This window comes from Bombus pascuorum, chromosome 5 (genome assembly GCF_905332965.1).
Source record: "Bombus pascuorum chromosome 5, iyBomPasc1.1, whole genome shotgun sequence".
Classification (NCBI taxonomy): domain Eukaryota; kingdom Metazoa; phylum Arthropoda; class Insecta; order Hymenoptera; family Apidae; genus Bombus; species Bombus pascuorum.
In genome coordinates this window covers 5,576,356-5,600,744 of record NC_083492.1, presented here as the reverse complement: position 1 = coordinate 5,600,744, position 24,389 = coordinate 5,576,356, and the positions used below count along the sequence as shown (strand labels likewise).

Below are 24,389 nucleotides of genomic sequence, written 5' to 3'. Positions count from 1 at the left end.
ATAAAGGAATAAAACTAAAATCTTCAAATCACTCCTGATTATTAAATAAATAATTAAGTAGTCTAGTTTTTACATTCTAATATTTCATATCACAGGGATTTATACATTATACATAATAAAACATTAAATACCTCACTATAAATGTGCTTATTAAAATAAAATCTTTTATGCGTGCGTTTTAAAGTATTTGCGTTACGAATTATGATATAGAGATATTAGTCCAAATATTCCAAAATTATACAGGTAGTAAATACGTAAGATAACGCAGGTAATAATGCAATTAAAAAATATGTACATAGAAATATGATATAACAAATCGGGACAAATTTTGATATGACAAATAACTGTAAATAAACAATGGCTTTTTAAACGCATGCAGAAAATAGATCTACTTAAATCAGGTGACAAACTGTTTTCTACACGAAGTACAAAAAACATTTCAAAAAGATTCATATGTATATTGAAACAGTTGTAGTTAACCACAACTCTTAGGGTAAATTTAGAAATACTTACATAGATGATGGTATCCCGTGAGGTATTCAACAAACTTCTTTCACGAGTTTAACAGATCGCTATAGATAAAAAATATCATTTACAGTATATGCTTATTTCGTTTCATTAGTTAATTGTATCACAGATAGTGATCATAAACGTACTTACAGGATACAACTCAAATGCATCCTTCTTCTTTTCCTCTTAATTTCACTGAAAATTTAGAATCCAAGACACCGGCAATGTTTGTACAGAAATTTGTGGGACATCCTGTAAAAAACAATATCATAAGAACAATAATACGAAAAATAGAAATTACCTAATGTCTTGAACTTATAGCTTTATCAAATTTTATTTAAAAATTGTCGAATAAAATGTCATTGCTGTGACATACTGTGCAATTAAATGCATTGTAAAAACCTTACAATTAAATGACATAATTTATAAATATACATATACATCTAAGCAAAGTTTCATATAATATACAACTGAGTCCGCAGGCGGATTTATATAAATTGTATAAATCAATATAGATTAACGTTAAAATCATCTTCTATTCAGAATATTTAAATTATAATTTATATTATTTATTATATGGAACAGTTTTTTATGTTTTGCCTTACCTTTACGATTTGATTTTATTGGTATTTTTTCGAAACAAAGCACATCGATTCGTACTATAAACACTCACATTCAGCATTCGTTTCTACACGTATGAATTGTAATTTTTAATTGACATTAAATTAATATGATAATATTTTATAAATAACAATATCATTGTCCTTTTTTTCAGCGATGAAGTATAAAAATATAAAAGTTGTATAATGTTCTATATTATTTAGATTATTGCTATATATATCGATGTTTTTTTAGACAAATATTGAGATAATAAACAAATGCACTGAAATTTTACACAATATCGTTATCGTATTATTTATTCCACGTACCATAACTAAACTAACTAAACTAAATTGAGTGCGAATTTTACCTCACACCATCATTTATCTATTTCATAAAGAAACACTGTATCAATTAAATCTCTTGAATAATAAAAAATTTATTTAATCGTACGTTTATAAAATAATATGAATTTCCGCACGTTTGAACAAAATGTATAAAGAACGAATAACTTACGAAATTTTTTGAATACTTTTATTGGTCATATCCTTCTTTATGATTGATTGAAAATTTACTTACAAACCGGTAAAATAAAAAACGTGACTTTAAAAATAGAATCATGTAATCAATCAAAATATAATACATAAGTAATACTGCCGAAAGAAAAGAATTATAAGAATGAAATTTAAAAGGTTTAGTTATAGTAAATTTTACTACTTTAGTTAAAATTACTCAAATATAATACTTTTAATGTAATTTTAATATTTATTGACAATTTTACTATACATGTATGTAACGAATAATCAAGCCTATTAATTTATTCATGTAATTATTAATGTAATACATACATAGCGGTGTATATCCGAACCATTTATTTATAAATTTCTACTTCCAAAATTAAACATATTTATAATAGGATATTTTTAATTAAATAGACATATGTTTAAAATAAGTCTATTTTCTTCCGTGTATACATATCATATTGGCTTGAAATCGTGATAGTGCATTAAGCATTATAAATATTTCGATTGGGTTTCTATTTAATGGAAGTTGAATATCTACATATGTATATTTTGGTATATTTCGAAGACAGTATGTACTCTTAAAATTTATTCATAATCCACTAACCTATATAGTAAATTACGTATGTTACTATATATGTTTAATCCTTCTCAATAATAGTTGGTCAAATACGCATGCGACATATACTTTTGAACACATTTCCTTATGACAGAAAATTATTATGAATATATTCCTGTCCTACCAACAACAACAATGAAATGCCTTATGTAACTTATCGTATATTTTATACATCATTCATTTGAAAATTTATTTTAACATTTTTTTTTCCTTTTTATATTATTTTCTTCATGTTGAATTTGCTCAAGTATCATCCCTCATTGTGTAAACACTAAATATTCTTCAAAATTTATGCAATGAAAGTAAAATAAAATTACTTAGTGCCGAATATTTGCTTCTAATTTAATCTCTCACTAATATCATACATCCTTTATATCATTTTTTTTCCTATTAAACATTACATAAAAATATTTGACACTAATGATGTTATCAAGGTAAGTATACCCTGATTTTATTATATTTTTTAAAATACGTAATTTAAATTTAAAAGAAGCATTTTGTAATCTTAAAATAAATCATAGATGATAAAATATGAAAGTCGGAAATGTTCGATTCGGATTCAGTACAGAAACTACATGTGATATAATCAAGTTACATAATATGCTCCTATTTCTTTTAATGCATGCTAATTAACATTGCGTATGATATAGTATACTATTTATCATATATGAACATAAATTGCTAAAAGTCTGCTTAATTATAAACAATCACAATAAAATGCTACACGAAAATCACAATAAACAGTAACTTTATAATACGCACTATATAAATACAATAATTTACATACGTCTAGAAGTGGATTTAAACTGAATTTATTTGGCAAACGCAACACTAAAATCATCAAAGATTTAAGAAGTTGGTACCTGGTTAAATATTTCTAGAGTCTTGTATACTTAATAAATAAATTAATTAAAAAATAGGAATGTAGGGAGAGATAATGGTCGAGTAATTTGACAGTTTCGATTAAGAAATAAATGCTTATTCGATTAAAAATACATGATATGGATTGAAGAAGGAAAGAAGTTCAAAATGCCTATAAAAATGAGGAAGTCATTGATACATCTGATTCTGATTAAAACAATTTTGAATAGAATAAAATCTGATATAAACATTATCGAAATAATCAGAATATTACATATTTACAATTTTGTAATTTTGAACAAAAACTACATTGTACACACTAAAATATACCAGTATATCTGATCAGTAATATTCTCTGCCGTATATCATTCGGATTTAACTACAAAAATATAGAAGGTACAAAAAATTATGTTTGGAAGTTTTGGACTCAAGAATATCATATGGGAGTAGATATCATACATATATAAATATAAATATCGAATGAAACGATTACAAGTAAATTCAAATGTATGTATGTATACATGTATATGTACAAATAATTTCGCAGAAAAAATAAACGAAGTAATCCATATACTTATATTTCCATATACATTTTCTTCATTCAAGGTAAGATAAAATAATAAAAAAAAGTTACATAATCTATCTTTTTGTTTCCTCTTTTTCATGTTAAATGTAATAATACACCGAAGTCGAACAATATTTAATTTTTTATATAAATTAATTCTTGCATCAATCAAATATCAATTTTGAAGAAAAATCTATCCAAAATAATCTTTTTGCAAAATATTACAAATTTCATTCACAAAATAAAGTATATATATATATATATATATATATATATATAATGCTGTTTTTCTAGAAAAGAATGAAGTGCAATATTATTGGATTTAGATCAATTCTTAATTTATAGATTAACTTTTTATCCTAAATAGTAAACAAATGAAGGATTGTTCCAACTATATGACTTATCCCACATATATATGTATACAATACATGAATAAATGAAAATACAGCTTACATGTTATGACTCGTCCACCTTTTATAACTTATAAATGATTCGTCTTAAAGTCTTAGGATATTTTGATTTTGGAAGTGTTATTTTAGTTCAAAATATTACACTTCATCAATTTAAAATGTAAAATTTAAATAGATAACTACATCCAAAATCAACTAACGTAAGATTATTTTTTCCTCACCAATTTCATTCTTTATGAACATTATGACACACAATAGACAAGTAGGAGCACAAGAAATCAAGCCTATGAATACTATCAGAATATAACTTCTACAGCAGTCTTTAACTTTGGCATTATTTCAAATAAAAAACTGAAATAATGTAACTTTTATATATGTAATAATGGTTTAGTAAATAATGTGTTAATATCACTAATGTTCTATTGATATCGAAGTCCACAACTGAAACTAAATTAAAAATTATGTATGAAAAGGAAAAAATGACCTAACTACTTCACCTATGTATCAGCACAAATAATATAAACAATTTACAGTATCATAAATTGAAGATGATAAAATATTAGCATATTAGTATGACTAAATAATAGCTTCAAACAATGCATATTCATAGGCTCAATTATTGAATATTTTACCAAGTCAACATTCATCACCATTCATACCAGAAAATGAATTCTTTTGCCAATTAATGTTGTGAATTTAAACATTACTATCTGGTCTATTGGTAAAACTCATTGGTTGAGCATTTTCAACAAGTGTAGCTTGCATACTCGATGAAGGAACCTCGATATTCGTCGCTGCTGATCTCATTTCACGAAGTGGTGCCCTAAAAATTCATAAATTATTAATTTATTTCTTTATTTAATTACTGTCGTTATATGTATATACAAAATATAAATTTTGTATTATAGAACACATACCTATAAAGACGCTTTAATAATATAAAATGTTACATTATAGCAAAAATTTCAATATTATTTTAAACATTTTATAACTATATCTAACAAGAACCTATATTATTCATAAAGAATAGTATTTAACAAAGAAGTATTAGGGTATGGTATTTAAAATTGAAAATAATGTGCTGAAATCCAAATGTATATAAAATTATAGATAAAAGAAGCTAGCAATATCATGCAACTCATTAATATAAGTGATACACTATATCTCAAAAATATAAGAACAAAGCAAACATGTGTTTCCAATGCAAGAAATCCAAAGCTAAATATGTATTTTCCAAAGCTATATGTGTTATTTTTGTAGAATTAAAAGAACGTTTATGTATAGGTAAATAATTGTTTAAAATTATGAACTAATATTCTTAAGCTTAAGCATACACACATTTAAGCCTTTCATTGCAGCATAATTAATTTATGAGTTTTAACTTACATAGAATAAGAATAATATATGTATTATTAAATCAAATAATTCAATTTTTTCAAGTAAATTAGCGAAAAAACCATTGCACACAGAAATGACAATTTCATTGTAATGTATCAGATAAATTAAACTCATATTGTCAAATACATTGATCATAATTATAACATTAAAATCTAGCCATAAATCTAAAAATGTAATGTGGTATCTAGAAAACTACCAGTGTAAAAATGACATTAAATTTTATTTATTATTGCCTGGTTAGAGAAGTGGTGCAATGAATGTTTGATGATTTATGTAGGCCTCCAGACATCAGGATCTTCCACGAGAGTTGTATGGTGATCTGTAGTAGGAGGTACAGTACCCTGTGGGGAACTCACACCCGACGTCATTCCTGCTGGGTCGGGCCTGGTTCCTCTGTTATGATTAGTGTATTAGTAACGAAAAATTAAGTATTATATACGACAAATATTATATACTTTACTATTATATTTTAATAGTACATAGCTTGTAATGTATGTTAAATAAAAGGAAAATGATACATTTTGTGTTGCTTTGTATGAATGATATATACTTTATGGAACTTCATAATATGAAATGGAAATTATGTTAGTTAATTTATGTATTATAAAAAGTACCCAAAAACCATAGCAACAAATTCAAACATAAATATAAACAAATATGAGATAATGTAACAAAATTAGTCTTTCACCCAGAAGCAAATAACATGTGCACACATAATAACAACACACCATACAATTTATTTCCTTAACTGAATAAAATAATCGTATAAAAAATTATACAAATTTTTTAGAATTAAAACAAAGCAATATACTTATTAGTATAAATTGTTTATACCTATAAAAGTGTATCTGTATGGTATATGTAATTTCAATATGAATGATATATCTCCTAAAATAATAAATCAAACAGATGTAACTTACTTTCGCCCAAGTGACATTAGTCCATATATTACACCTGTCGCAAATATTAGACCACTGCCAAATAAGCTACTCATTCCAAAACAAAGGAGGACTGAAGGAATTGCCATTCTAAAAATAAAACAATACATTATGTCTAAACAGTAGCAATATAAATTAATATTAAAGGAAAGAAAAGTAATATAACAGTAACATAATTAATTTTCTGTTTCCCAGCCATAAAAGAAACTCGGTTTAAAATTTTCTCTATTACGATGCATTCTTATTTAATTATCTATACACACATTATAGAAAAAAAATATAGATTTATAACTTAAATATTTCATTAAAAATATAATTTAAACTTACATACAATATCCAGCTGCTCTATTCCAATATGGTCTCTTTTCCACCCAATCACTTAAGTTTTGTACATAATCAATAAATAGACAGCAACATGGTGCTTCTATTGTTGCAACTATAAAACCAGCCACCATTTGCCACATACCACTTATTAGACAATCTACCGAACCCATCAGAATTGATAAACAATTCCATCCTCCAAGAATAATTGCAACTATAACAAATTCACAAAAATCATAAATAACTATTGTGTAAATAATATAAACATAAGTAATAAAAATATTTACAGTGATAACAATAGATGATTTAAGATGTTTAAGTTCTATATAATTAGTTGTAAGTATATAAAAATCACAAACCATAAATGCATATTGTATGTTAATACTGTATATGTCTATACAAAACATGAATTATTATATACATTTTTTTATGTAAATTCTAAAAAATATAAGAATTTTGCTGTAAAAGTAAGTAATGACAGTAAGTTAATTCCATAATGATACATATTTCACAATACATGTTATGTTACAAAACATACTTATACTACCCACGGTGCCGAGTCCTCGTCCAGCATACTTCATCCACCAAGGTACATCGTCCTTGGCAACAGGGTCCTGTCCTGGTCTTTGCATAATCGACGATATTTTCTCAGCGAACGACTAAAAAGTCAATAAACTATCAATATAAAAAAAACATAACGTATGTCCAAATAATTGTAGTTTCAGTAATTGAAAATACATTTACCATTTTTATCGTTCCAGTCTCCCCTTCTTCACCAGCTGACAGAGCCAAACGAGACTGACAGCACTATAAGGATGTTGATGTACGGAAAATCGACCAGTGAGTTTCTTAATTATGTGGGCAGAGGCGCTTATATCTGTCAACGATTTTGTACGTAGTTCTCACGTGAACTTCTTTATAGTTAAGCTGCGACGGTCATATAAACAGGTCTAGAGTCTGAACTACGATCCTGTCTAGACACTCACTAGGGAAAACCACCCCTCTTTTGAGTTGTGAAAAGTCAATATGGAATACAACAAAGTTCTCGTTCTGCGAGATAGACAGAAATGAATAGAGTATCTCTGTCCCTATTTGAGACATTTATGGCATATCACACATGCATAGAATGAGAATCTTCCTGTCTTCCATGTTGATTTTTCATGACTCAATTTTAGAATATTCCCTAGGTTTGGGGTATGGTGCATGCATATCGAGAGACCTGTTTATATGATCGTGGGTTAAGCGCTGTTTGTATTACCAACTTACAAAATAAAATATAACCTCTACAGCAAATTTCTACCAATCAGTATGAAATAAATATTCATAATATCAAGCGGATATTTTTATTATTTTTAAATATAAAATTCATTTTTATTAATATAAATGCATTTTCTAAAATTGTAAATTTTTCCTAACGACTTGTTTGAAACCGATTTCGTCGAATTTATTTACAATCTTAAAGAACGAAATACATTAAATAGATAGTATTATTTTATATTGAATATTAAAATAACAATACATAATTATATTAGAATAATATTACATACTCATTCTTTTATTTATCACAAAATTAAAAATTTATATTAACGAATTAACTGAAATTTCAATATAAAATATAATGAGAAATATTTGTACTTAGAATAATTATCTTCTTTGTAGTTTACAGAAAGAATACTTAATTATCGCATTAACAAACATGAATCATATTAATTACAATTATTAAATAACTTCTTTATTAAAATCAAATCATGTTGTATATTCAGTAAAATCATCCATATAAATACGTTTGTTCGATCTTGGTGATAAATCATCAGTTGTTCTATCTGGATTATTGTTTGTTTCTTGCAACACACGATTCCTAAGTCGTTTAATATGTCGTAAACGCTCTAACCAATTAGAAGCATATGGATTGTGACTATTTTGTTCTAATGATGATGAAACCATTGAAGCAAGCTAGAACAGACAAGAGAAACTATAAATTTCATTGTAATATAATTTAAGACAAAGCTATAATAAAACAAATATGGTATGAAACTAATGTTGATTTAATTTTTTTTTATATATCGGAAAAACACTGAATAGTATACGAATAGTGCAATATAATTACAATTAGATATATTTTTTATAAAACTTACATTGGCATGAAGGGCTAACTGTCGAGATAAAATAGCTAAATTTTGATCAGAAATAATTTTTGGTTCACTGTGTCGAATATGTTTAACTAATTCTTCTTTTACTTGAACTGTAACTTGATTAGTACCGTGATCTAAGGGCTGAATTACAACACATGCATAATTGAACTGTCCCTAAAATAGCAACACAAATATTAGTACATATCATACTTTACCATGAGATACTATAATAAAACATACCTTTACAGTTTGTATATTATATGGTTCTCCAGATTCATTATAAACAACGGTAACATAGTTATTTCCAATATGTTGTTTTTTAGATGTACATTTCGGATCACTTAATTTTGTTGGCATCAACGTAGCAACATGAAATGCCACCTGATAAAATTATGTAAAATTATATTATCAAAAATATAAAATAACAAAAATTATAGAAATTTATTTCGACCTGTGTAACATCGTCTTGCCAAATATATGCAAAGTTTCCGTTTTCACCATTACGATCTAAACCTCCCAAAAACACACTTTCATCAACGTCCTTCAATCGGACTAACGTTCCTAATCGTTGTAAAAATTCTGTATATCGAAGTGATCCATGTTGATTAGCTAAAATTTCAGTTTCATTAGAAGCTTGCCCTGGACCAACATAAAGAACCCCAATTTTATGGGTTTCATATGGTTGTATTCTATCTAAATTTGTCACTGCTCTTTGTACAGCCGTTGTCTGTGGAACCAATAAAGGTTTTTCTGAAGGCGAACCAAAATGTGCTGTATGATACAGTTGCAAAAACACAAAACTGTAATTTATAATTTAAATATAAATTTTATATTAGAACAAAAATAATTACCGAATATTTTTATTTAAAAGCATTGTATCATTACCTCGGATTGATACTAGTTTTAGGTGTTTCTTTTACTCGTGGCGAGTTTCCTCTACGAATATTATCCCATTCTCCACGGGACTTTTTTACAGGGCTCATTACAGAAATTGTATGACCTCTATCACGAAAAGGTAATGGCAAAGGAGGTAACATAGAAGGATCAGGTTTCTCATCTTTTTGCTACAAACAGATATGTGTATATGTATTTTCCTTTTAAAACAGAGTATTTAAGAATAAATATAATCAATGATACCTTATCAGCTAAATGATTGCGTCCAATAGGTGGTTTACTATCTGATCCTAATGGCATTTGTTTTTGACCAGAGTCAAGACTAGATAAACGAGGATAAATTTGTGTAGGTGATTGTGGAGGCTTTGCAACAGACGACTGAATTTGTGTTGCACGTCCCTGTACTCCCAAAAAGTTTCCTTGAACCTGTAAAAATAGACAAAAGGTTTTTGTAATTGACATATTGCAAATTTTATTTATTTGAATAAATAAACTGGAAGTCGCTTTTCATGCCCGAGAGGCTAAAAAAGTAATACTATACCTGTATGGTAGTAGGTGATGGAGGAACAGTATTGCTAGTAGTCGTAATAATTTGAGTGACTTGTGTTGCGCCTGGATAAGAACGTTGAGATCGTAATGCAGTTGGATGATCTGATGCATTTTCTGATGGAGGTGTTGTACCCATGCCAAACATCTCTTCTGGTATAGCTTCACAACTAACTCTGTATAAATATATCTTTATTATTATATTTACAAAGCTAATGAAAATTATTATTAAAATCTATTAAAATAATAGAATATAATATTATTTGTTAAATAAATAATACCTCATATCTTTTGCATATGTAGTTTTTGCAGGTTTTTTTAGTTCGGCATCAAGTTTGACTTCTATATCTGTAGATGGAAGATCTCGATCTACTTGTTGAAAATTGTTTAGTTTCTCTTTATTCAAGAATGGATTCTTCCAATTAGCACTCATTTCAGGACTAGAATTTGATCTGCGTACGGGATTTCGAGAACGACGTAAATCTACCAATAATTTTTACTTTTTAATATACCCATTTTATTATTTATTTATTACGATAATTAAAGTATAATAATGCTTAATCATACCATCTTCACCATCCTCTAAACTCTCTAAACTATCGCGTGAACTTTGCCTTGAAGGACTCGGTCGAGCTGGTGAACCGGGTATTGCAATTGGACCTGATGATACAGAAGATATCACAGATTTCATAATATTATGATCACACCGTATTTGATCCATACTTTTATCTGCAATGTCCTATAGAAAGAGAGAAAGAATTGTACATTTTTTTACATAATTTTTAAATAATATATTTTGAAACTACCTCTGCTTCATCTCCAGAACACTCTGATGTAGATTCATGCTGCTTTTGCAACAAATCTTGATTTGGCCTATATAAAGCCATTATATCATACACAGGAAAGTCTACATTTGTTTCAAATTGCATTGAGTTCTGAATCCTCATTATCCAAGACATATCACCTGTAGGTCTACGTACATATATCTCAGCCCAACCCTGACACCAACAAGCGCAGAGCACATGTTCTTCTTGTTTCTCACTATTAAGTATTTGTTCTAATTTAGATGATTCTGCTTGATCTTTTTCCATTTTTTCTGAAGAATGGTCTTTTTTTGTTAAATCTAAATCTTCTGATGCTTTCTTTGATTCTTCTGTTGGGGAATTTGCAGCTGTGTTTGCAGTAGAACTCCCATGACCTCCAGAAGACTGCCTAGACAATTTGTCCTCTTTTGCTGTCTATTATATATTATCATTTTATATTTTAGAACAATTTGTAACTAATGGCAAAATAATTATGTAAATAATATCGATAATGCATGTTAACAATACCTCTGTACTCGATGCTCGTCTTAAAGTTGATTGAGATGTTTTCGAATGTTCAGGAGATTGAGGACCAGGTTTACATACAACCCAACAATTATCACAAAGTCCATTTCGCATTGCTTTATTGCTACAACCACTTGTTGTTACGGTAATAAGTTTGTTACCAAGTAGCCATGTCATTGATTGGCCCTCTTTAAGTAGAAAATCGGCAGCTGCTAGTCTAATAAAGATAAGTTATACTTATTTATATATATATATATATGTTTCATAATTAATAAAACATGAAAATTTATAAATTTACCTTTTAGGTCGAGCTGAATAGGTTGAAAATGTATACCGAGCCATAAGATCAATACAAGTTTCAGTAAGCTCCACATGAAAAGTCATTAAAGCCTGATGAGGCTTTAAATCTGAAACTTTATTGTCTCCTATCATACGATTAGCCATTATAGGTCTCTCTCTTCTACCCCTACTACCCTATAAATAAAAATATAACAGTAAATAATGGATTAAAAAACGATAATAAACGAATATAGTTTTATTAATTTTTATACCTGCTCTGTTAAGCTTGAACTACGTTTTCTATTTGAAGAATCTTCATTTATGAAGTTAAAATCCGATTTCATTAAATGTCCCTCTTCAAAGGGAACTATTACATTTGCCTTCAAACCCTGTATATCAAAAAAGAGTCATAGTTTCATTATTAAGAACAATAGCTAACAATAAACTAATAATAGCATGTTAATAATGTACATACTGTAGTAATAAATCTAACAAAATCTCTACGAAATGGTAGTCGACATTTCAAAAACCATACAGCAATTACATGATGTGCTAAAGATACTGTATAATGATCATATTTGAAAGGATTTGTATATGGTAATAAAATTGCAAAGACAGACATGTATTGATCTCCAATAAAACTTGCAAAAACTTTTGGAAGCCTAGTAAGAGCTGCGAGGAAAAGATATGTAAATACATATGTATCTCACAATTAAACTTATTGGCTGTTAAAGTTTTTAATACTTACTAGACAAAAATTCCAAAATTGGTATAGCTATATGTACTGTTGCTGAAATTTTTGATAAATTTAAAAGTACTTCAGATAGAAGTTTGTTCATTGCATCACGCATTTCTAAAATACAAGTTGTAAGACTAGTAACACACTGACTTGCACACTTTGCTGTTAAACCAACCTAAAATGTGACAATATTTAAAAATTTGCCTAGCTACAAACATTGCATTAGTGTATTAATTTTAAGAATTGAATTTTATTTTCTTACTTCTAAACACTTTATCAAACGCTGTTGCAAATTAGGTTCCAGATGTGCATGATATGAAGCTAATGATGCTAATACTGGAAAAACATGAACGCGGAACTCTGAAAGAGTAAATTTTGGAGGAACATTGTAGAGAGACTCTGGAAGTCTCAAACTTTTATCACTGACCTATAAAAATATATCAAAATAAATTTGTTGGAATGTTTAAGGAAGAAAATAAGATAATGTACCATGGAACAAAGTGCAGTTGCAAAGAAGTCAATATCATTTGTATGTCGTGATAATATTAATGCTCTATTTTGCATTACTTGAGGCAATTCTTTTAATACAAGTTGTAAAACCTTCCAATCTGTAAAACCAATAAATTTTAAATTCAACTCCCAATTTTCATAAATAAATAATTATATAATAATTGAAAATATATATAATATAAACCTTTTTCTGATTTAATACAGGAAATAACCGCTTTACATGCATGTGCCAATGACATATGAGTAATTTGACAAGATAAATGCTGTAATGGAGCTGGACTAACTGGTGGAGGACTACTGCCACCTCCTCCACTATTCATTCGTTCAGTTGTTGCATGTTCTAAAACTAGATATGGGCTGAACTTTATCACGGATGAATTTTGAGCATCCGGAAATCCAAGATGATAAAGCGTATTCGCTCTAATTTTTAAAAAACATTCAAAAATCTAAAATGTATAATAATTTTATAATAAGATACACTAAAATATAAGATACACTAAAATGTTAACGTATTACTACTAAAAAGTTAGAGATTAAAATATTTTGTATTTATTACATCATTTATGTCATTTATATTTATTACCAAGTATCGAATGGTAGAAATGTCATGGAAGACAGTTGGTTCTTTATAATGTTGCTCCAGATGATTGACTAAAACTTTGTAAGCACGTATGGCATGACTTGATGGTAAATAATAAATTTTCGATGTTAATATTTTTATCACACCAACAATTGCAGTCTTTACATCTTTAATATCGACATCTTTCGTAACTGGAGTGTCAGAAGTGAACGGTTTGTTGATTACCTTAACATACATTTTTAATTTGAATATGTTATATTAAAAATAATGTTTTGTGTAAATAAATATCTAAAAAAATTATATACCTTCTCCAGTATATCTAAAAGTTCTAAACATCTTTTTGTATCACACTCAAGACAAAGGTCAACAAGTAAATGTGCAACACCATTACGAATTGTAATATCCGAATCCATATCCACATGTTGAAAATATGGCACAATTATTCGCTCAATTAATTCATCTTCATATCTAGATCTATTGAAAGAAACGACAATTACAAAATTTATTTAATTTTTACAAAATGTCATTTTATATACCTATTAACTTGAACGACATTTGTTAAAACATCAAGAACTTTCATTCTAACATTAGTACGTGTTTCAATTTTATAATAACGCTCCATCAAATTTGCTAATCTGGATTGCCATAGATGATGTGTAGCTCCTATAGTACGTGCTCGATATTCGATTAATTTCAAAATGGAACCTTCCTAAAAAAATTTAAATTTATATTTTGGCACAGAAAAAATATTTAGTGTTATATTTACATTAAAAATATAATAATTACTGGTCTTGCATCACTACATCGTTCAACGAGATCATAAAATCGTTGAATACAACCATTATAATAGTTACTATCCAATAAATTTTCAATGCTATTTATCGTTTCATGTAAACTCACTGAAACTTGTCTGGTTGCAGGTTGATTACTAGTTTCTAAGAACAGAATACATTATTAATAAAAACCTAATATTTACATCGAATTTCACAGTTTTTAATTTTACCTGTATGAGAAATAACTTCTTCAATAATATCAAGAATAATACTCCATGTGGGGTCCCATAACTCAGCACCATATTTATTTACTAATCTTTGAATTGATAATGTAACTTCATACATAACAATTGGATGATTACATTTTAAAGCCTTATAAAATAACAAAGCAATAAATAGTGAATTATATAGAAACATATAAACATTATACTAGATTTTTATTACTTACTTGATAAAATGAAGGTAAAACTGATGTAGGAGTACATTCTAGTTTTGGAATTCTATGAGTCCCCCAAAGACCCATATTTACATAAAATACTGCACCTCTAAGTAAACGAACATCTCTCTGAAAATTTGTATCTTGTAGCAAACGACACATTGTATATAGTGCAGAATGACCCATATGTGTACCTAATAAGTTACGCATTATCTACAAAAAGTTATACATATTTGAGATTGAAGTATTTCTAAATTATAATTTTAATTTAAATTAATATCATTTAAACTTCATAAAATTTTATAATGTACCTTCCAACTTATTTGACAGTATGTTTCAACATTAACACTTCCACATAATGCTATGATAAAAGTTTGTAATGAATCAGATTGTAAATTACTGTAACAAACAATCGCATCCAAAGCTTCTAAGCATCCAGAAACAACTTCACTGCTATTGCTATAATAACATAGATGGCAAATATACCTAAGAATATAAAATATGAAGTATTTGTTTTATAATGTCTACTATAATTGTTGATTTATTTATATTAAATTGTAAAATATTTACTGAACAAGGCCTGATATAATATCTTCATCAATATATGCTGAGTTAAATTTTATGACATTAACAAGAAGCGATAAAAACTCAGCTCCCCTTTTTCCATCTCCTGCTGTTACAACAGGCATCCAATCTAATAAGAAAGGTCCCATTCTCTCCTCTAGGTGTAATATATCTTTACCATTTTCTGTTAAGCTTTGTAAAAGGTCCAATCTACGTAATAATCCTCAACTTAGCTAAAATATTCATAAAATAAAACAATTTCTAATTATTGTATTTTAATAGTTACCTAGGTCCAATATCTTCAGGAATATTGTGTTCCTTAACAACCATAAAGAACTTCACTCTCATAAGAGAAGATAATTTAGAATATTGACCTTGAACAAGACATCGCAGAAAGTTTAATGTCACATGTCTGTGCTCACGAGGCACATCCTTTTCAAGAAGATCTTGTACCAAATACCATAATCTTTCAGCTGCTTTCTAATGAAAACATAGAAATCAATAATATTTTTAAACATATTACTATGAAATATTATTTAATAGATAATGTTAGACATATTATTATAAATTTATTATAATAAACAATCTACCTACATCTTCCCATTGTTGATTAAGAACTGCATCACACAAATCTTTAATTACTTTTGTACGATGGTGCACAGGACTTTCAGGACTAATTTCTTTCTCAAGATCATGAGTTAGTGTAACATCTTCACGACTTTTATAATTACCTAAAAATAAATTTATTATCGATTTGTTTACTAATAAAATATACGAATGTCATTCTGTAAATAATATATAAACTGCATTTGTCAATTATAATTTATAAATTATAATTACAAAATTATTTTACTTAGGACAAGATAAAAGCTTATTATCATTAAAAGTGTGTCTCATTATTTGATATCAAAATATATCAATAATACAATGTAATAATTAATTATAAAAATTGAATCTCTATAAAATCACCTTTGCTAATGCGGAAGAATTGTTTCAATTTATCATGTAATGTTTTATTATCTTTATCTTTGGAGTTCATTTTCGACATTTTATTTTACGAACCAAAAGAAAACACTAGGATATATCCAGAAAGAGTTGTAATAAGTATTAGTAGGCATATCAAAAGCAAATCTGAGCAGAGAAATGTCAGTGAGATGCACCGTGTAAAGAGAGATGGGGTGCCAGAATGCCAAACACCAATCAGCTGTAATTTGCAACTATAAAAAAACACTAATGAAGACTATCAATATATAAAGTTTAAACGTATGTTTAAACCATATTTCTGATATTCGCCATTAGAGGGCTACAAGAAATAACTAATTCCCGCAAGTACTTATTCAATTAAAAATAAATTCCCAAATAAAAAATTGTAGATCTATTATTTTAATGGTTTATGGTCAAATACAATTGTTTTGTACGAATTCAATTTATCTAAAACAGTAAACTGCAAGCAAAATATAATTTTTCCCTCTCTTTCTCTTAAATATCTAAATCTATTCTACAATAGATTACCATATATTATATACAAATAAAATTTTTAAGTTAAAATATATTTAGTATTATATATATTAAATATGATAAATGTAATAAGTGTATGAAATAATTTCTTTCTCTTTTATACAAAAATGTCGTAATATACTTTTATGATTTATTACGATTTTAAAATTTTGATATGAAGTTATAGAATACAGAATGATAATTGATATATGTACATATATATATTATTATTTATTATATATCTTTTAATGTTGTAACATCGTATATTACATGGTTCTATAATTATCGACTATTATTAATTTCATTTCCTTTATTTACTCAAAGATAACGTTTCAGATAGTTGAGATCAAGGTAGCAACACTGAAAAACAATAATAAAATATATAGCTATACGCTATTATACGCTCTTATTTTACGGTTAGAAATTTCAATTATACAATGTCAAAAAATTCTACTGTAGATATTTTACAACCTTTACCATTTGAAAAATGGTCTCTTATTAAAAAAAAAACAGAGCATAATTGGCCACATTTTGCATATGTAAGTTTCAATTTAAACAATTTATAATCAATACATATCCTAATATTAATATAAATCTTATATATAAATCACAGTAAATTATAATAAAATTTTTTATTTATAGTATTATTACTGGATTGAAAATGCTATTGTATGGAAAAAAAGGAATCCAAATATATCTATTCAAATTTATTGTCCATATGGAGATGATGAACAGGGAACTTTCCTTGGGATAAGCAATGTAAGTATTTTATATAAATGTGAATATATAATTGTAAAAATAAATTATGAGAAATATTATTTCTTATATATAATATATACTTATATATATAGTTTTCAGTATATAATGTACTAATATTTACACTGCATCCAAACAGTGATATCATAAATAAAGTGTTAACAGAAACCAAAGTCATAGATTATAATCAACAAGTAAACTTTGTTACAGTTCATGAATGTTTTATATCTAATGTACTTACTGCACTAGAAAATCTGAAACATTTGAGAAATGTAGAAACAAATCTAGTGTTGCCATTTAACTATTATTTTAAGCCTGCTGAAGAGTGTATAAAAACAAAGACTTGGTATTTGTATTTGCTATTATATTATCAGTATACCACTATAATACCAATATACAATCATTTATTTGCTTTTCTTTAGGATACCAAATGAATGTTATATAAAACCTTTGGATAAATCAAACATTCCATTAATACATTCTGTATGGCCACACAGAGATGTGGAAAACCCAGAGTTATCCCTAAAATACTTAAGTACACTGGTAGAATTGAATGGTGGAATAGGACTATATTTAAAAGAAGACGATTCTTTAGTTTCTTGGTGCATGCAAAATGATTGGCATGGATTAGCAATAGTACAAACTGTAGAGGAACATAGAGGAAAAGGTTATGCAAAAGTAGTAGTAAATATGCTTTCAAAAAAGTTTGCAGAACAAGGGATTTCTACAGTACTATTTATTGTTAAAGGAAACACAACATCAGAAAATATGTTCAAAAAACTTGGCTGGAAAGTAATTGCACCATTTGTTTTTATAATGCTTAAAAGACAAGTAGCAAATCCCAACAGTGACACTCAAAATTGATTATTCAATTATTCAATAATTCATCAAAATAATAAAAATGTTGTAATGAAAGATCATAAATATTTTCTATAAATAAATTTATTGCAGTCAAAAATAAATAATGCTTTAATGATTTTTATGAATTTTAAAAATAATAATTATGTTTAAACTTAGAAACATGCCACAGTATTATCCTTAGGATAATGTGAAAAGTTATTTGGTATTTATCAAGTATTTTGATCTGGATAAATACTAAATAAAAAATTTTTTCTCTTATGTATATAAGATTATAATACTGTTTTTTAAAGCGATTTTGATGCTCGTGATTGAATTTAAAAATCTTCCTTTCTGTAACTTTTCATATGAGTTACTCTTACTGCTCATTTGTATTTACTTTGTATTAGTAATTTTGATTTTTTTATGCACCTACAAATTTGTATAATTCCTTATCCATCTTTAAAAGTAAAACTTGTCAGAAAGCAAAACAAACTTGCTTTGTTAAAACTCCAGAGAAGTTACCTCCTCCCGATCTCAATGATTTTTGTATACGTTGCAAAACTCAACATTTTGAACAATTTTTTCTTATACATTTAATTGATGGTTAATCTTAGCTTCCGAGTTATTCGCAGAAAACAATCGATACCACTACAGTAAATACTGCTTATAATTGGTCCTTCATTGTGTTATACGTATAGGAAAAAGTTCTTCTAAATATTGATCTCTACACATATCAAAAATCATCGAAATCCGAGAAGAGGTAGCCTTTCTGCAATTTCACTCTTGCTTTATATGTATATATATCTTACTTTATATATATATATATATATATATAATTTATTTATTTAAAATTATTTACTTAAAAATAATGAAAATACTTCAAATAGAAGTACAACATCAAATTTTTTTCAAATTTGTATATTATTATTATTTACTATAATATATTTTGATTAATTCATTTAGAAAAATATTAAGTAGTCTAATAGACTTTATTTGCACATTCCACCATAACCATCGACATAGGAATATTGGAATTCAGGGCCATGTTCAGAACGTCGGAACAGTAACTAAGAGAAGTGAAGTCGTTTCCGGGAAGCAGGAATTTTGGTCATGTGGTACTTTGAGGCCGCATTGATGATTGGTTGTGATCGCGCAAGCGTAATTTTATTTTCATCAAATAAAAGTAAATCAGTGTAATTGCCGTAACAGATTAACGGATTTATTTCCTCAGTTTCATAATAATACTGAAAAATTACATCTATAATTGTAAACAAATCAGAGATCTTATTTTGAAATTTCGCGCAATTATGCTAGAGCCAATCACCGATGTGATTTGCTCCCAGAAAATGCCCCCCCCTCCATTGCGCCTAAAGTGAAAATTTATATTTCGTGTATTACTATGTTCATGATTAATATCCATCATGATCACAGGTACGAGCACGATCATGTACAAGCTGTGTACGAATGTTTATGCTGTGATAATATTAGACTGAATTTTGTTGGATTATTATACGTCTAATAGTAAGTATGCTATTTTTAATAAAATAAATATAATATTGATGAATAACAATGCATGTAAAAATATTACAATATGTTTTTATTTATATTTTAACAAGATTGAAAATGCAAAGAGAAGAAAAGCAACTGGATTCCGCTTTGGAGGCTATTATTATGAGAGTAAATGATTTAAAGACTGCAATTGCTGCAATGATATTTAAATTGGAACACGAATATGAAACATTGAATTGGCCCAATTTTCTGGACAATTTTGCACTTATTTCAGGACATGTAAGTTAATGTAGTTGAAACTTTTAAATAAAACCAGTTTTGCTTAATTTAAATGATTTAATTTAAAACAAGTTGTTTTTATAGCTAACCAGTCTCTCAAAAATTCTTGGACATGATAAAGCACCAAATTTAAGGAACTTGACAGTTTTACCATTAAGATTAAGTCCAGAAAAAGATGAAGAATTGCTTCGTTTAACCGAAGGTAGAATTCCCACATTTGCTCATGATTTAGTACCAGATTATCTACGAACTAAAGTAGAACCTCAAGCTGAACAGAAAATGTTGCAGCTTGAAACAAAAGCTGCGAATTTAAATTATGAAACATCACATGTAAGAAAAACTATTTCTTATTTACATATTACATTTTTTTAGAAATTAACTATGAATATTTATATAAATTTTACTTCCTGTTAATAATTAGAAGATTTAATGAGTTTAAATCTTGAAAGTACTTTAAGGCAGAGATAAAATTATATCTCTATTGTCTTATTGTAAAAGTCTAAAGATAATATAAGATGTTCTATTTCTCTTTTAATCTGCTAACTAAACATCAACTAGGACTGCAATGTAAGCTACTATCAGCTAGCTTTCAGCTTTTATTAGTTCCATTCGCTTTGGACTGAAATTAAAATAGTTACAAATTACACATATAATAATTTTCAAATTTGGAAGACATAAAATATCTTTTATATATTTTAACATGTTTTGTATTTAGTTACCTATGATAACACTTTAAATTGTCATATTTTTCAGTACAATTTTAAATTACAAATTATTTTATAATTTATTTACATTGCAGCAACACATGCTTTTTTATTAATATTAAACTGTTAGAGGAAATCTTAACTTTTATGTTTAAAAAATATTATTGTAAATTTATAGTAGATTGCGTATTTATTTAATTTGATATTAATACAACTACATAGAATATAATTATATGTTAATATGTATAAATTCATATACAATTTAAACATTTTAATTTTGATATACAAAAGTTAATTTTCCTCTAATTGTCTAAAAATACTATAAATTTCATAGTAGGTCCATTTAGCGAGTGGAACACTAAATGTTATTTTTCTTTTAAAATATGTATGTATTTTATAATTTTCAGAAACAAGTGGCTCAGTACACAAAAGTCATTAATCATGTATGGGATATAGCAAATAAGGCACGTGAGGAATGGGAAAGTGAAGCTGGATCTAGAGCAACTCAAGCCCAGACAAGTAGTACTGCAGACACTCATGCTCTTGTAGCAGCTGTAGGTATGGGTAAAGGTTTAAAGGTAAATTTCTTTTTAAGTTAATATTTTTAATACTTTAGCTATGACACAAATCTCATATAAGGTGATCAGTGATCTTAAGTGAATGTTCTAAAAAATTGTTATGACCAATGAGATTAAATCTGGAATAATTTTGTCCTATATTTTGCACTTTTATCTTCTAGTCTGATTCTGTGCAAATGGTTCAATCTGGTGTAAATTCTGTGCCAAGTGGGATGATGGTAGGTAGGCCTGGAAATCAACAACAAGCTCCAGGACAAGGATCTTTAGGAAATCCATCTAGTAAGTAAATCCACTCTAATTTGATTAATTATAACATTAATGTTTATATTCACAATATTAACAAATATATTTTGTGTTTGTAGTGGGACAAATGAGTAAAGCTCCAAGTGCAATCAAAACTAATATTAAAGCAGCATCACAAATTCATCCATACAGATAAAATATAATTTATTATTTAACATATTAATCTTAGTATATTTTTCAAATTATAAATTATTTCTACTATAATTTATTATCTTCTAATACATAACCAGTCAAATAATTACTTATTGTCCTAGAAAAATGTAGATAAAATATTTGATGTAGTTAGATATAATACTTGTAGATCAATTTATAATTATATAGCAAAATACGATTTATAAAACTGCTAATTTATAAAACTTATTATTTCTTTTGTGATACAATTGCATATGCTCGTGGGGATAAGTATTTATTCATTACAGGAATAATTTTTGCTTCTAATCCTTGTTCTTCCATCCAACATAATCGATCTTGTAAAACAAATGATTCTGCCGATGCTTGCAACATTAGTTGTAAACCAGTATATGTTTCTACAATTTTTAATTTATCACAGTGATTTTCCCATAGTTCTATGATGTTTTTTTCATGTATATCAAGATCAAGTTGTACATCTAAAAACCGAAATAACCTCTTAATCGTTCATTATAGTTTTGTGAAAATGTATTTTTGTAGCATATAATATACCAAAAGAGTCATAAAAAGAGCAGAAAGCTTTTAGAATGTGACAAATTAATAGAATATCACCTTGTTCTTTTAATGCTTCTTCTTCCTGTGGTTGTAAAATGTATCTAGTTAATGAATCTCTAACATAAGTTTTGAAGTCGCAACATTGAGATTTCCTTGTTCCTTTTTGTTTACGTTTCTTAAGGGAAAATCCATCTAAAACATTTCATATTTTACATTAATTTTAAGTAAATAGTACTTGAAATAAAAAATTGACACATACTTTTAGATGCATATAATTGAAGGACAGCCCTTGCAAGAACATAAAAGGAATGTTCATTGTGTGTTTCAATAGACATATTATTCCATCTGTCTGCTGGTTCTTGGCATGCTAGTCGTAAAAAGGGTTGCCTCAAGAAGGAACCAATGTCAAAATCAGTATTATTAATTATAGTTTTAAGACAATTAGATAAAGGGAAATTGTTAAAATATTGTTTTTCAGTTGATACATTAATTTTTATTCTTTTTGATATCGAAAGCTTATGATAACAGCAAGGAACCATAATAAAAACATGTGCTGCTGTCATATCACGAAATATTTTTGATGCATATATGCTAAGATCTCCACAAGCATGTAAACCAATCAAACAAACATTTGACTTTTCTTGAAACTCATTACTTAAAATAGTTTCTATTGTCTCAACAGAATTACATTTTAAATCACAACAATTATATTTAACATGCATTAATGAATCAGGAAACCTTTTTAGTTGTCTCTTTCGAGCATTATCTATGTTTACTTGACTTTTTTCTAATCCCAAAACTTTATAGCCATATAAATGATATAATAATTGGCAAATATATCCCTGGAATGAAAGCACGGTATAAACATTTTTTAGAAAAGAAATACAAATTTTATTTTTTCTGAATAGCATTACATAAATATGGATTTCTTACCAAACCCGCACCAAGATCAATAATAACTTTAATATTTAGAGGTGCACATTGCATATGTACCAGATGTGCCAAATGCATTATTTCATGTTGTTTTTTGCAATTAAGACCTATTTGGAAGTCCTTTGGTAATGTTGTTGATAATACAGTGTTTATAGTTGGTAATTGATCAATATATTTACACTTTTCAACAAAAGCTATTAAGGTTTTTGACCATTCTGGCTAAAAAATTAAATAATGTATTTGTGATATTATATCAACATATTTGTATATTTTATATTTTACTGTTTGTTTTGTTATTTTACTGTTAATCACTTACCAACCTTTGTTATTTTTTTTACAACAAAATCATTAAGTTCTTCATTTTTCAAAATTTGCAAAGCATGCAGCCATTCTTTTGGAAAAAAATCAAGTACTCCTTCAGTTAACAAATCAGTAACTGGAGTATTATAAAGCCACTGTGTGTCAAGAAATAAGTTCAATGCATCCAAAAAATACATATTTGCAATACATGCCATCTATATATAAAAAATATATGTAAAGAAATATATATATATATATATATTTTAAGTTTTAATATTACCCTGTAACTATAATTATATTTTATAATTGTATCTATATCGTATATATATGAGTACATATATATGATAGTATAATTTTTATTACATTTATTACATAAACATTTTACAACGAATTGCAATACATTTCATGGTAACTATATAAATTGTCCTATATAAGTGTATGTGTATGAATATGCATAAATGATACTTATTTTAATAAATAGC

The 24,389-nt window shown here is 27.2% G+C and overlaps 5 protein-coding genes across 8 annotated transcripts in view; 2 read left to right on the top strand and 3 right to left on the bottom strand.

Moving 5' to 3' along the window:
• Positions 1–1,852: 1,852 nt before the first annotated feature.
• LOC132906808 (calcium channel flower) lies at positions 1,853–7,683 on the bottom strand. 2 transcript variants are annotated; one of them, XM_060959337.1, is made up of 6 exons: positions 7,488–7,677; positions 7,282–7,402; positions 6,750–6,957; positions 6,405–6,512; positions 5,718–5,877; positions 4,773–4,909 (listed from the first exon to the last, which is right to left on the bottom strand). In XM_060959337.1, exons 1-5 carry the CDS (start codon positions 7,488–7,490, stop codon positions 5,754–5,756), a joined length of 564 nt encoding a protein of 187 aa, XP_060815320.1. In that variant the 5' UTR covers positions 7,491–7,677; the 3' UTR covers positions 4,773–4,909; positions 5,718–5,753. The 2 variants fall into 2 exon arrangements, with proteins under 2 accessions (XP_060815319.1, XP_060815320.1); XM_060959336.1 differs by lacking the exon at positions 5,718–5,877 and having other exon boundaries at positions 1,853–4,909; positions 7,488–7,683.
• On the top strand, positions 3,595–22,346 carry LOC132906804 (mediator of RNA polymerase II transcription subunit 8). Of its 2 annotated transcripts, XM_060959329.1 has the most exons (7): positions 3,595–3,604; positions 20,109–20,138; positions 20,234–20,405; positions 20,490–20,735; positions 21,517–21,687; positions 21,849–21,966; positions 22,050–22,346. In XM_060959329.1, exons 3-7 carry the CDS (start codon positions 20,241–20,243, stop codon positions 22,124–22,126), a joined length of 777 nt encoding a protein of 258 aa, XP_060815312.1. In that variant the 5' UTR covers positions 3,595–3,604; positions 20,109–20,138; positions 20,234–20,240; the 3' UTR covers positions 22,127–22,346. The 2 variants fall into 2 exon arrangements, with proteins under 2 accessions (XP_060815312.1, XP_060815311.1); XM_060959328.1 differs by lacking the exon at positions 3,595–3,604 and having other exon boundaries at positions 19,968–20,138.
• Positions 8,454–16,761, bottom strand: LOC132906795 (tuberin). The gene is made up of 29 exons (XM_060959315.1): positions 16,494–16,761; positions 16,119–16,255; positions 15,811–16,004; positions 15,531–15,734; positions 15,272–15,446; positions 14,973–15,173; positions 14,755–14,896; positions 14,538–14,686; positions 14,288–14,460; positions 14,057–14,225; positions 13,755–13,976; positions 13,356–13,617; positions 13,151–13,269; positions 12,924–13,088; positions 12,671–12,836; positions 12,398–12,594; positions 12,195–12,311; positions 11,942–12,117; positions 11,647–11,860; positions 11,122–11,553; positions 10,883–11,054; positions 10,597–10,798; positions 10,311–10,491; positions 10,013–10,195; positions 9,761–9,939; positions 9,327–9,675; positions 9,116–9,256; positions 8,879–9,049; positions 8,454–8,696 (listed from the first exon to the last, which is right to left on the bottom strand). Exons 1-29 carry the CDS (start codon positions 16,570–16,572, stop codon positions 8,490–8,492), a joined length of 5,478 nt encoding a protein of 1,825 aa, XP_060815298.1. The 5' UTR covers positions 16,573–16,761; the 3' UTR covers positions 8,454–8,489.
• On the top strand, positions 16,679–18,742 carry LOC132907099 (uncharacterized). Its single transcript, XM_060959856.1, has 6 exons — positions 16,679–16,730; positions 17,367–17,372; positions 17,481–17,560; positions 17,664–17,780; positions 17,873–18,123; positions 18,200–18,742. The coding sequence occupies exons 1-6, from the start codon at positions 16,679–16,681 to the stop codon at positions 18,639–18,641; spliced, it is 948 nt and encodes a 315-aa protein (XP_060815839.1). The 3' UTR covers positions 18,642–18,742.
• Positions 22,322–24,389, bottom strand: part of LOC132906802 (probable methyltransferase-like protein 25) — a 12,626-nt gene continuing 10,558 nt past the window's right edge. The window contains exons 1-5 of one of the 2 annotated variants that reach the window (XM_060959325.1): positions 23,928–24,240; positions 23,608–23,826; positions 22,934–23,516; positions 22,732–22,866; positions 22,322–22,598 (exon numbers count right to left, since the gene is read on the bottom strand). In XM_060959325.1, coding sequence (XP_060815308.1) covers positions 22,351–22,598; positions 22,732–22,866; positions 22,934–23,516; positions 23,608–23,826; positions 23,928–24,122 — 1,380 coding nt within the window. In that variant the 5' untranslated portion in view covers positions 24,123–24,240 and the 3' untranslated portion in view covers positions 22,322–22,350. Of the gene's footprint in view, positions 22,599–22,731; positions 22,867–22,933; positions 23,517–23,607; positions 23,827–23,927; positions 24,241–24,389 lie in introns of those variants that run through there. The other variant, XM_060959326.1, reaches the window with a different exon arrangement.

Coding starts and splice junctions, on each gene's coding strand:
- LOC132906808 (XM_060959336.1), bottom strand. Junction 6,513..6,749: donor AGAGCAGCTGGATATTGTAT/GTAAGTTTAAAT, acceptor TTTTATTTTTAG/AATGGCAATTCCTTCAGTCC. Junction 4,910..6,404: donor CTAATGTCACTTGGGCGAAA/GTAAGTTACATC, acceptor ATGAATTTTTAG/GGCACCACTTCGTGAAATGA.
- LOC132906795 (XM_060959315.1), bottom strand. CDS start 16,572: ATGTCGAAAATGAACTCCAAAGATAAAGATAATAAAACATTACATGAT. Junction 11,554..11,646: donor GACGAGCATCGAGTACAGAG/GTATTGTTAACA, acceptor AATATATAATAG/ACAGCAAAAGAGGACAAATT. Junction 10,492..10,596: donor ACATATGCAAAAGATATGAG/GTATTATTTATT, acceptor ATATTTATACAG/AGTTAGTTGTGAAGCTATAC.
- LOC132907099 (XM_060959856.1), top strand. CDS start 16,679: ATGCACCGTGTAAAGAGAGATGGGGTGCCAGAATGCCAAACACCAATC. Junction 17,781..17,872: donor CTTTCCTTGGGATAAGCAAT/GTAAGTATTTTA, acceptor TTATATATATAG/TTTTCAGTATATAATGTACT. Junction 18,124..18,199: donor TGTATAAAAACAAAGACTTG/GTATTTGTATTT, acceptor GCTTTTCTTTAG/GATACCAAATGAATGTTATA.
- LOC132906804 (XM_060959329.1), top strand. CDS start 20,241: ATGCAAAGAGAAGAAAAGCAACTGGATTCCGCTTTGGAGGCTATTATT. Junction 20,406..20,489: donor TTGCACTTATTTCAGGACAT/GTAAGTTAATGT, acceptor TTGTTTTTATAG/CTAACCAGTCTCTCAAAAAT. Junction 21,967..22,049: donor ATCTTTAGGAAATCCATCTA/GTAAGTAAATCC, acceptor TTGTGTTTGTAG/TGGGACAAATGAGTAAAGCT.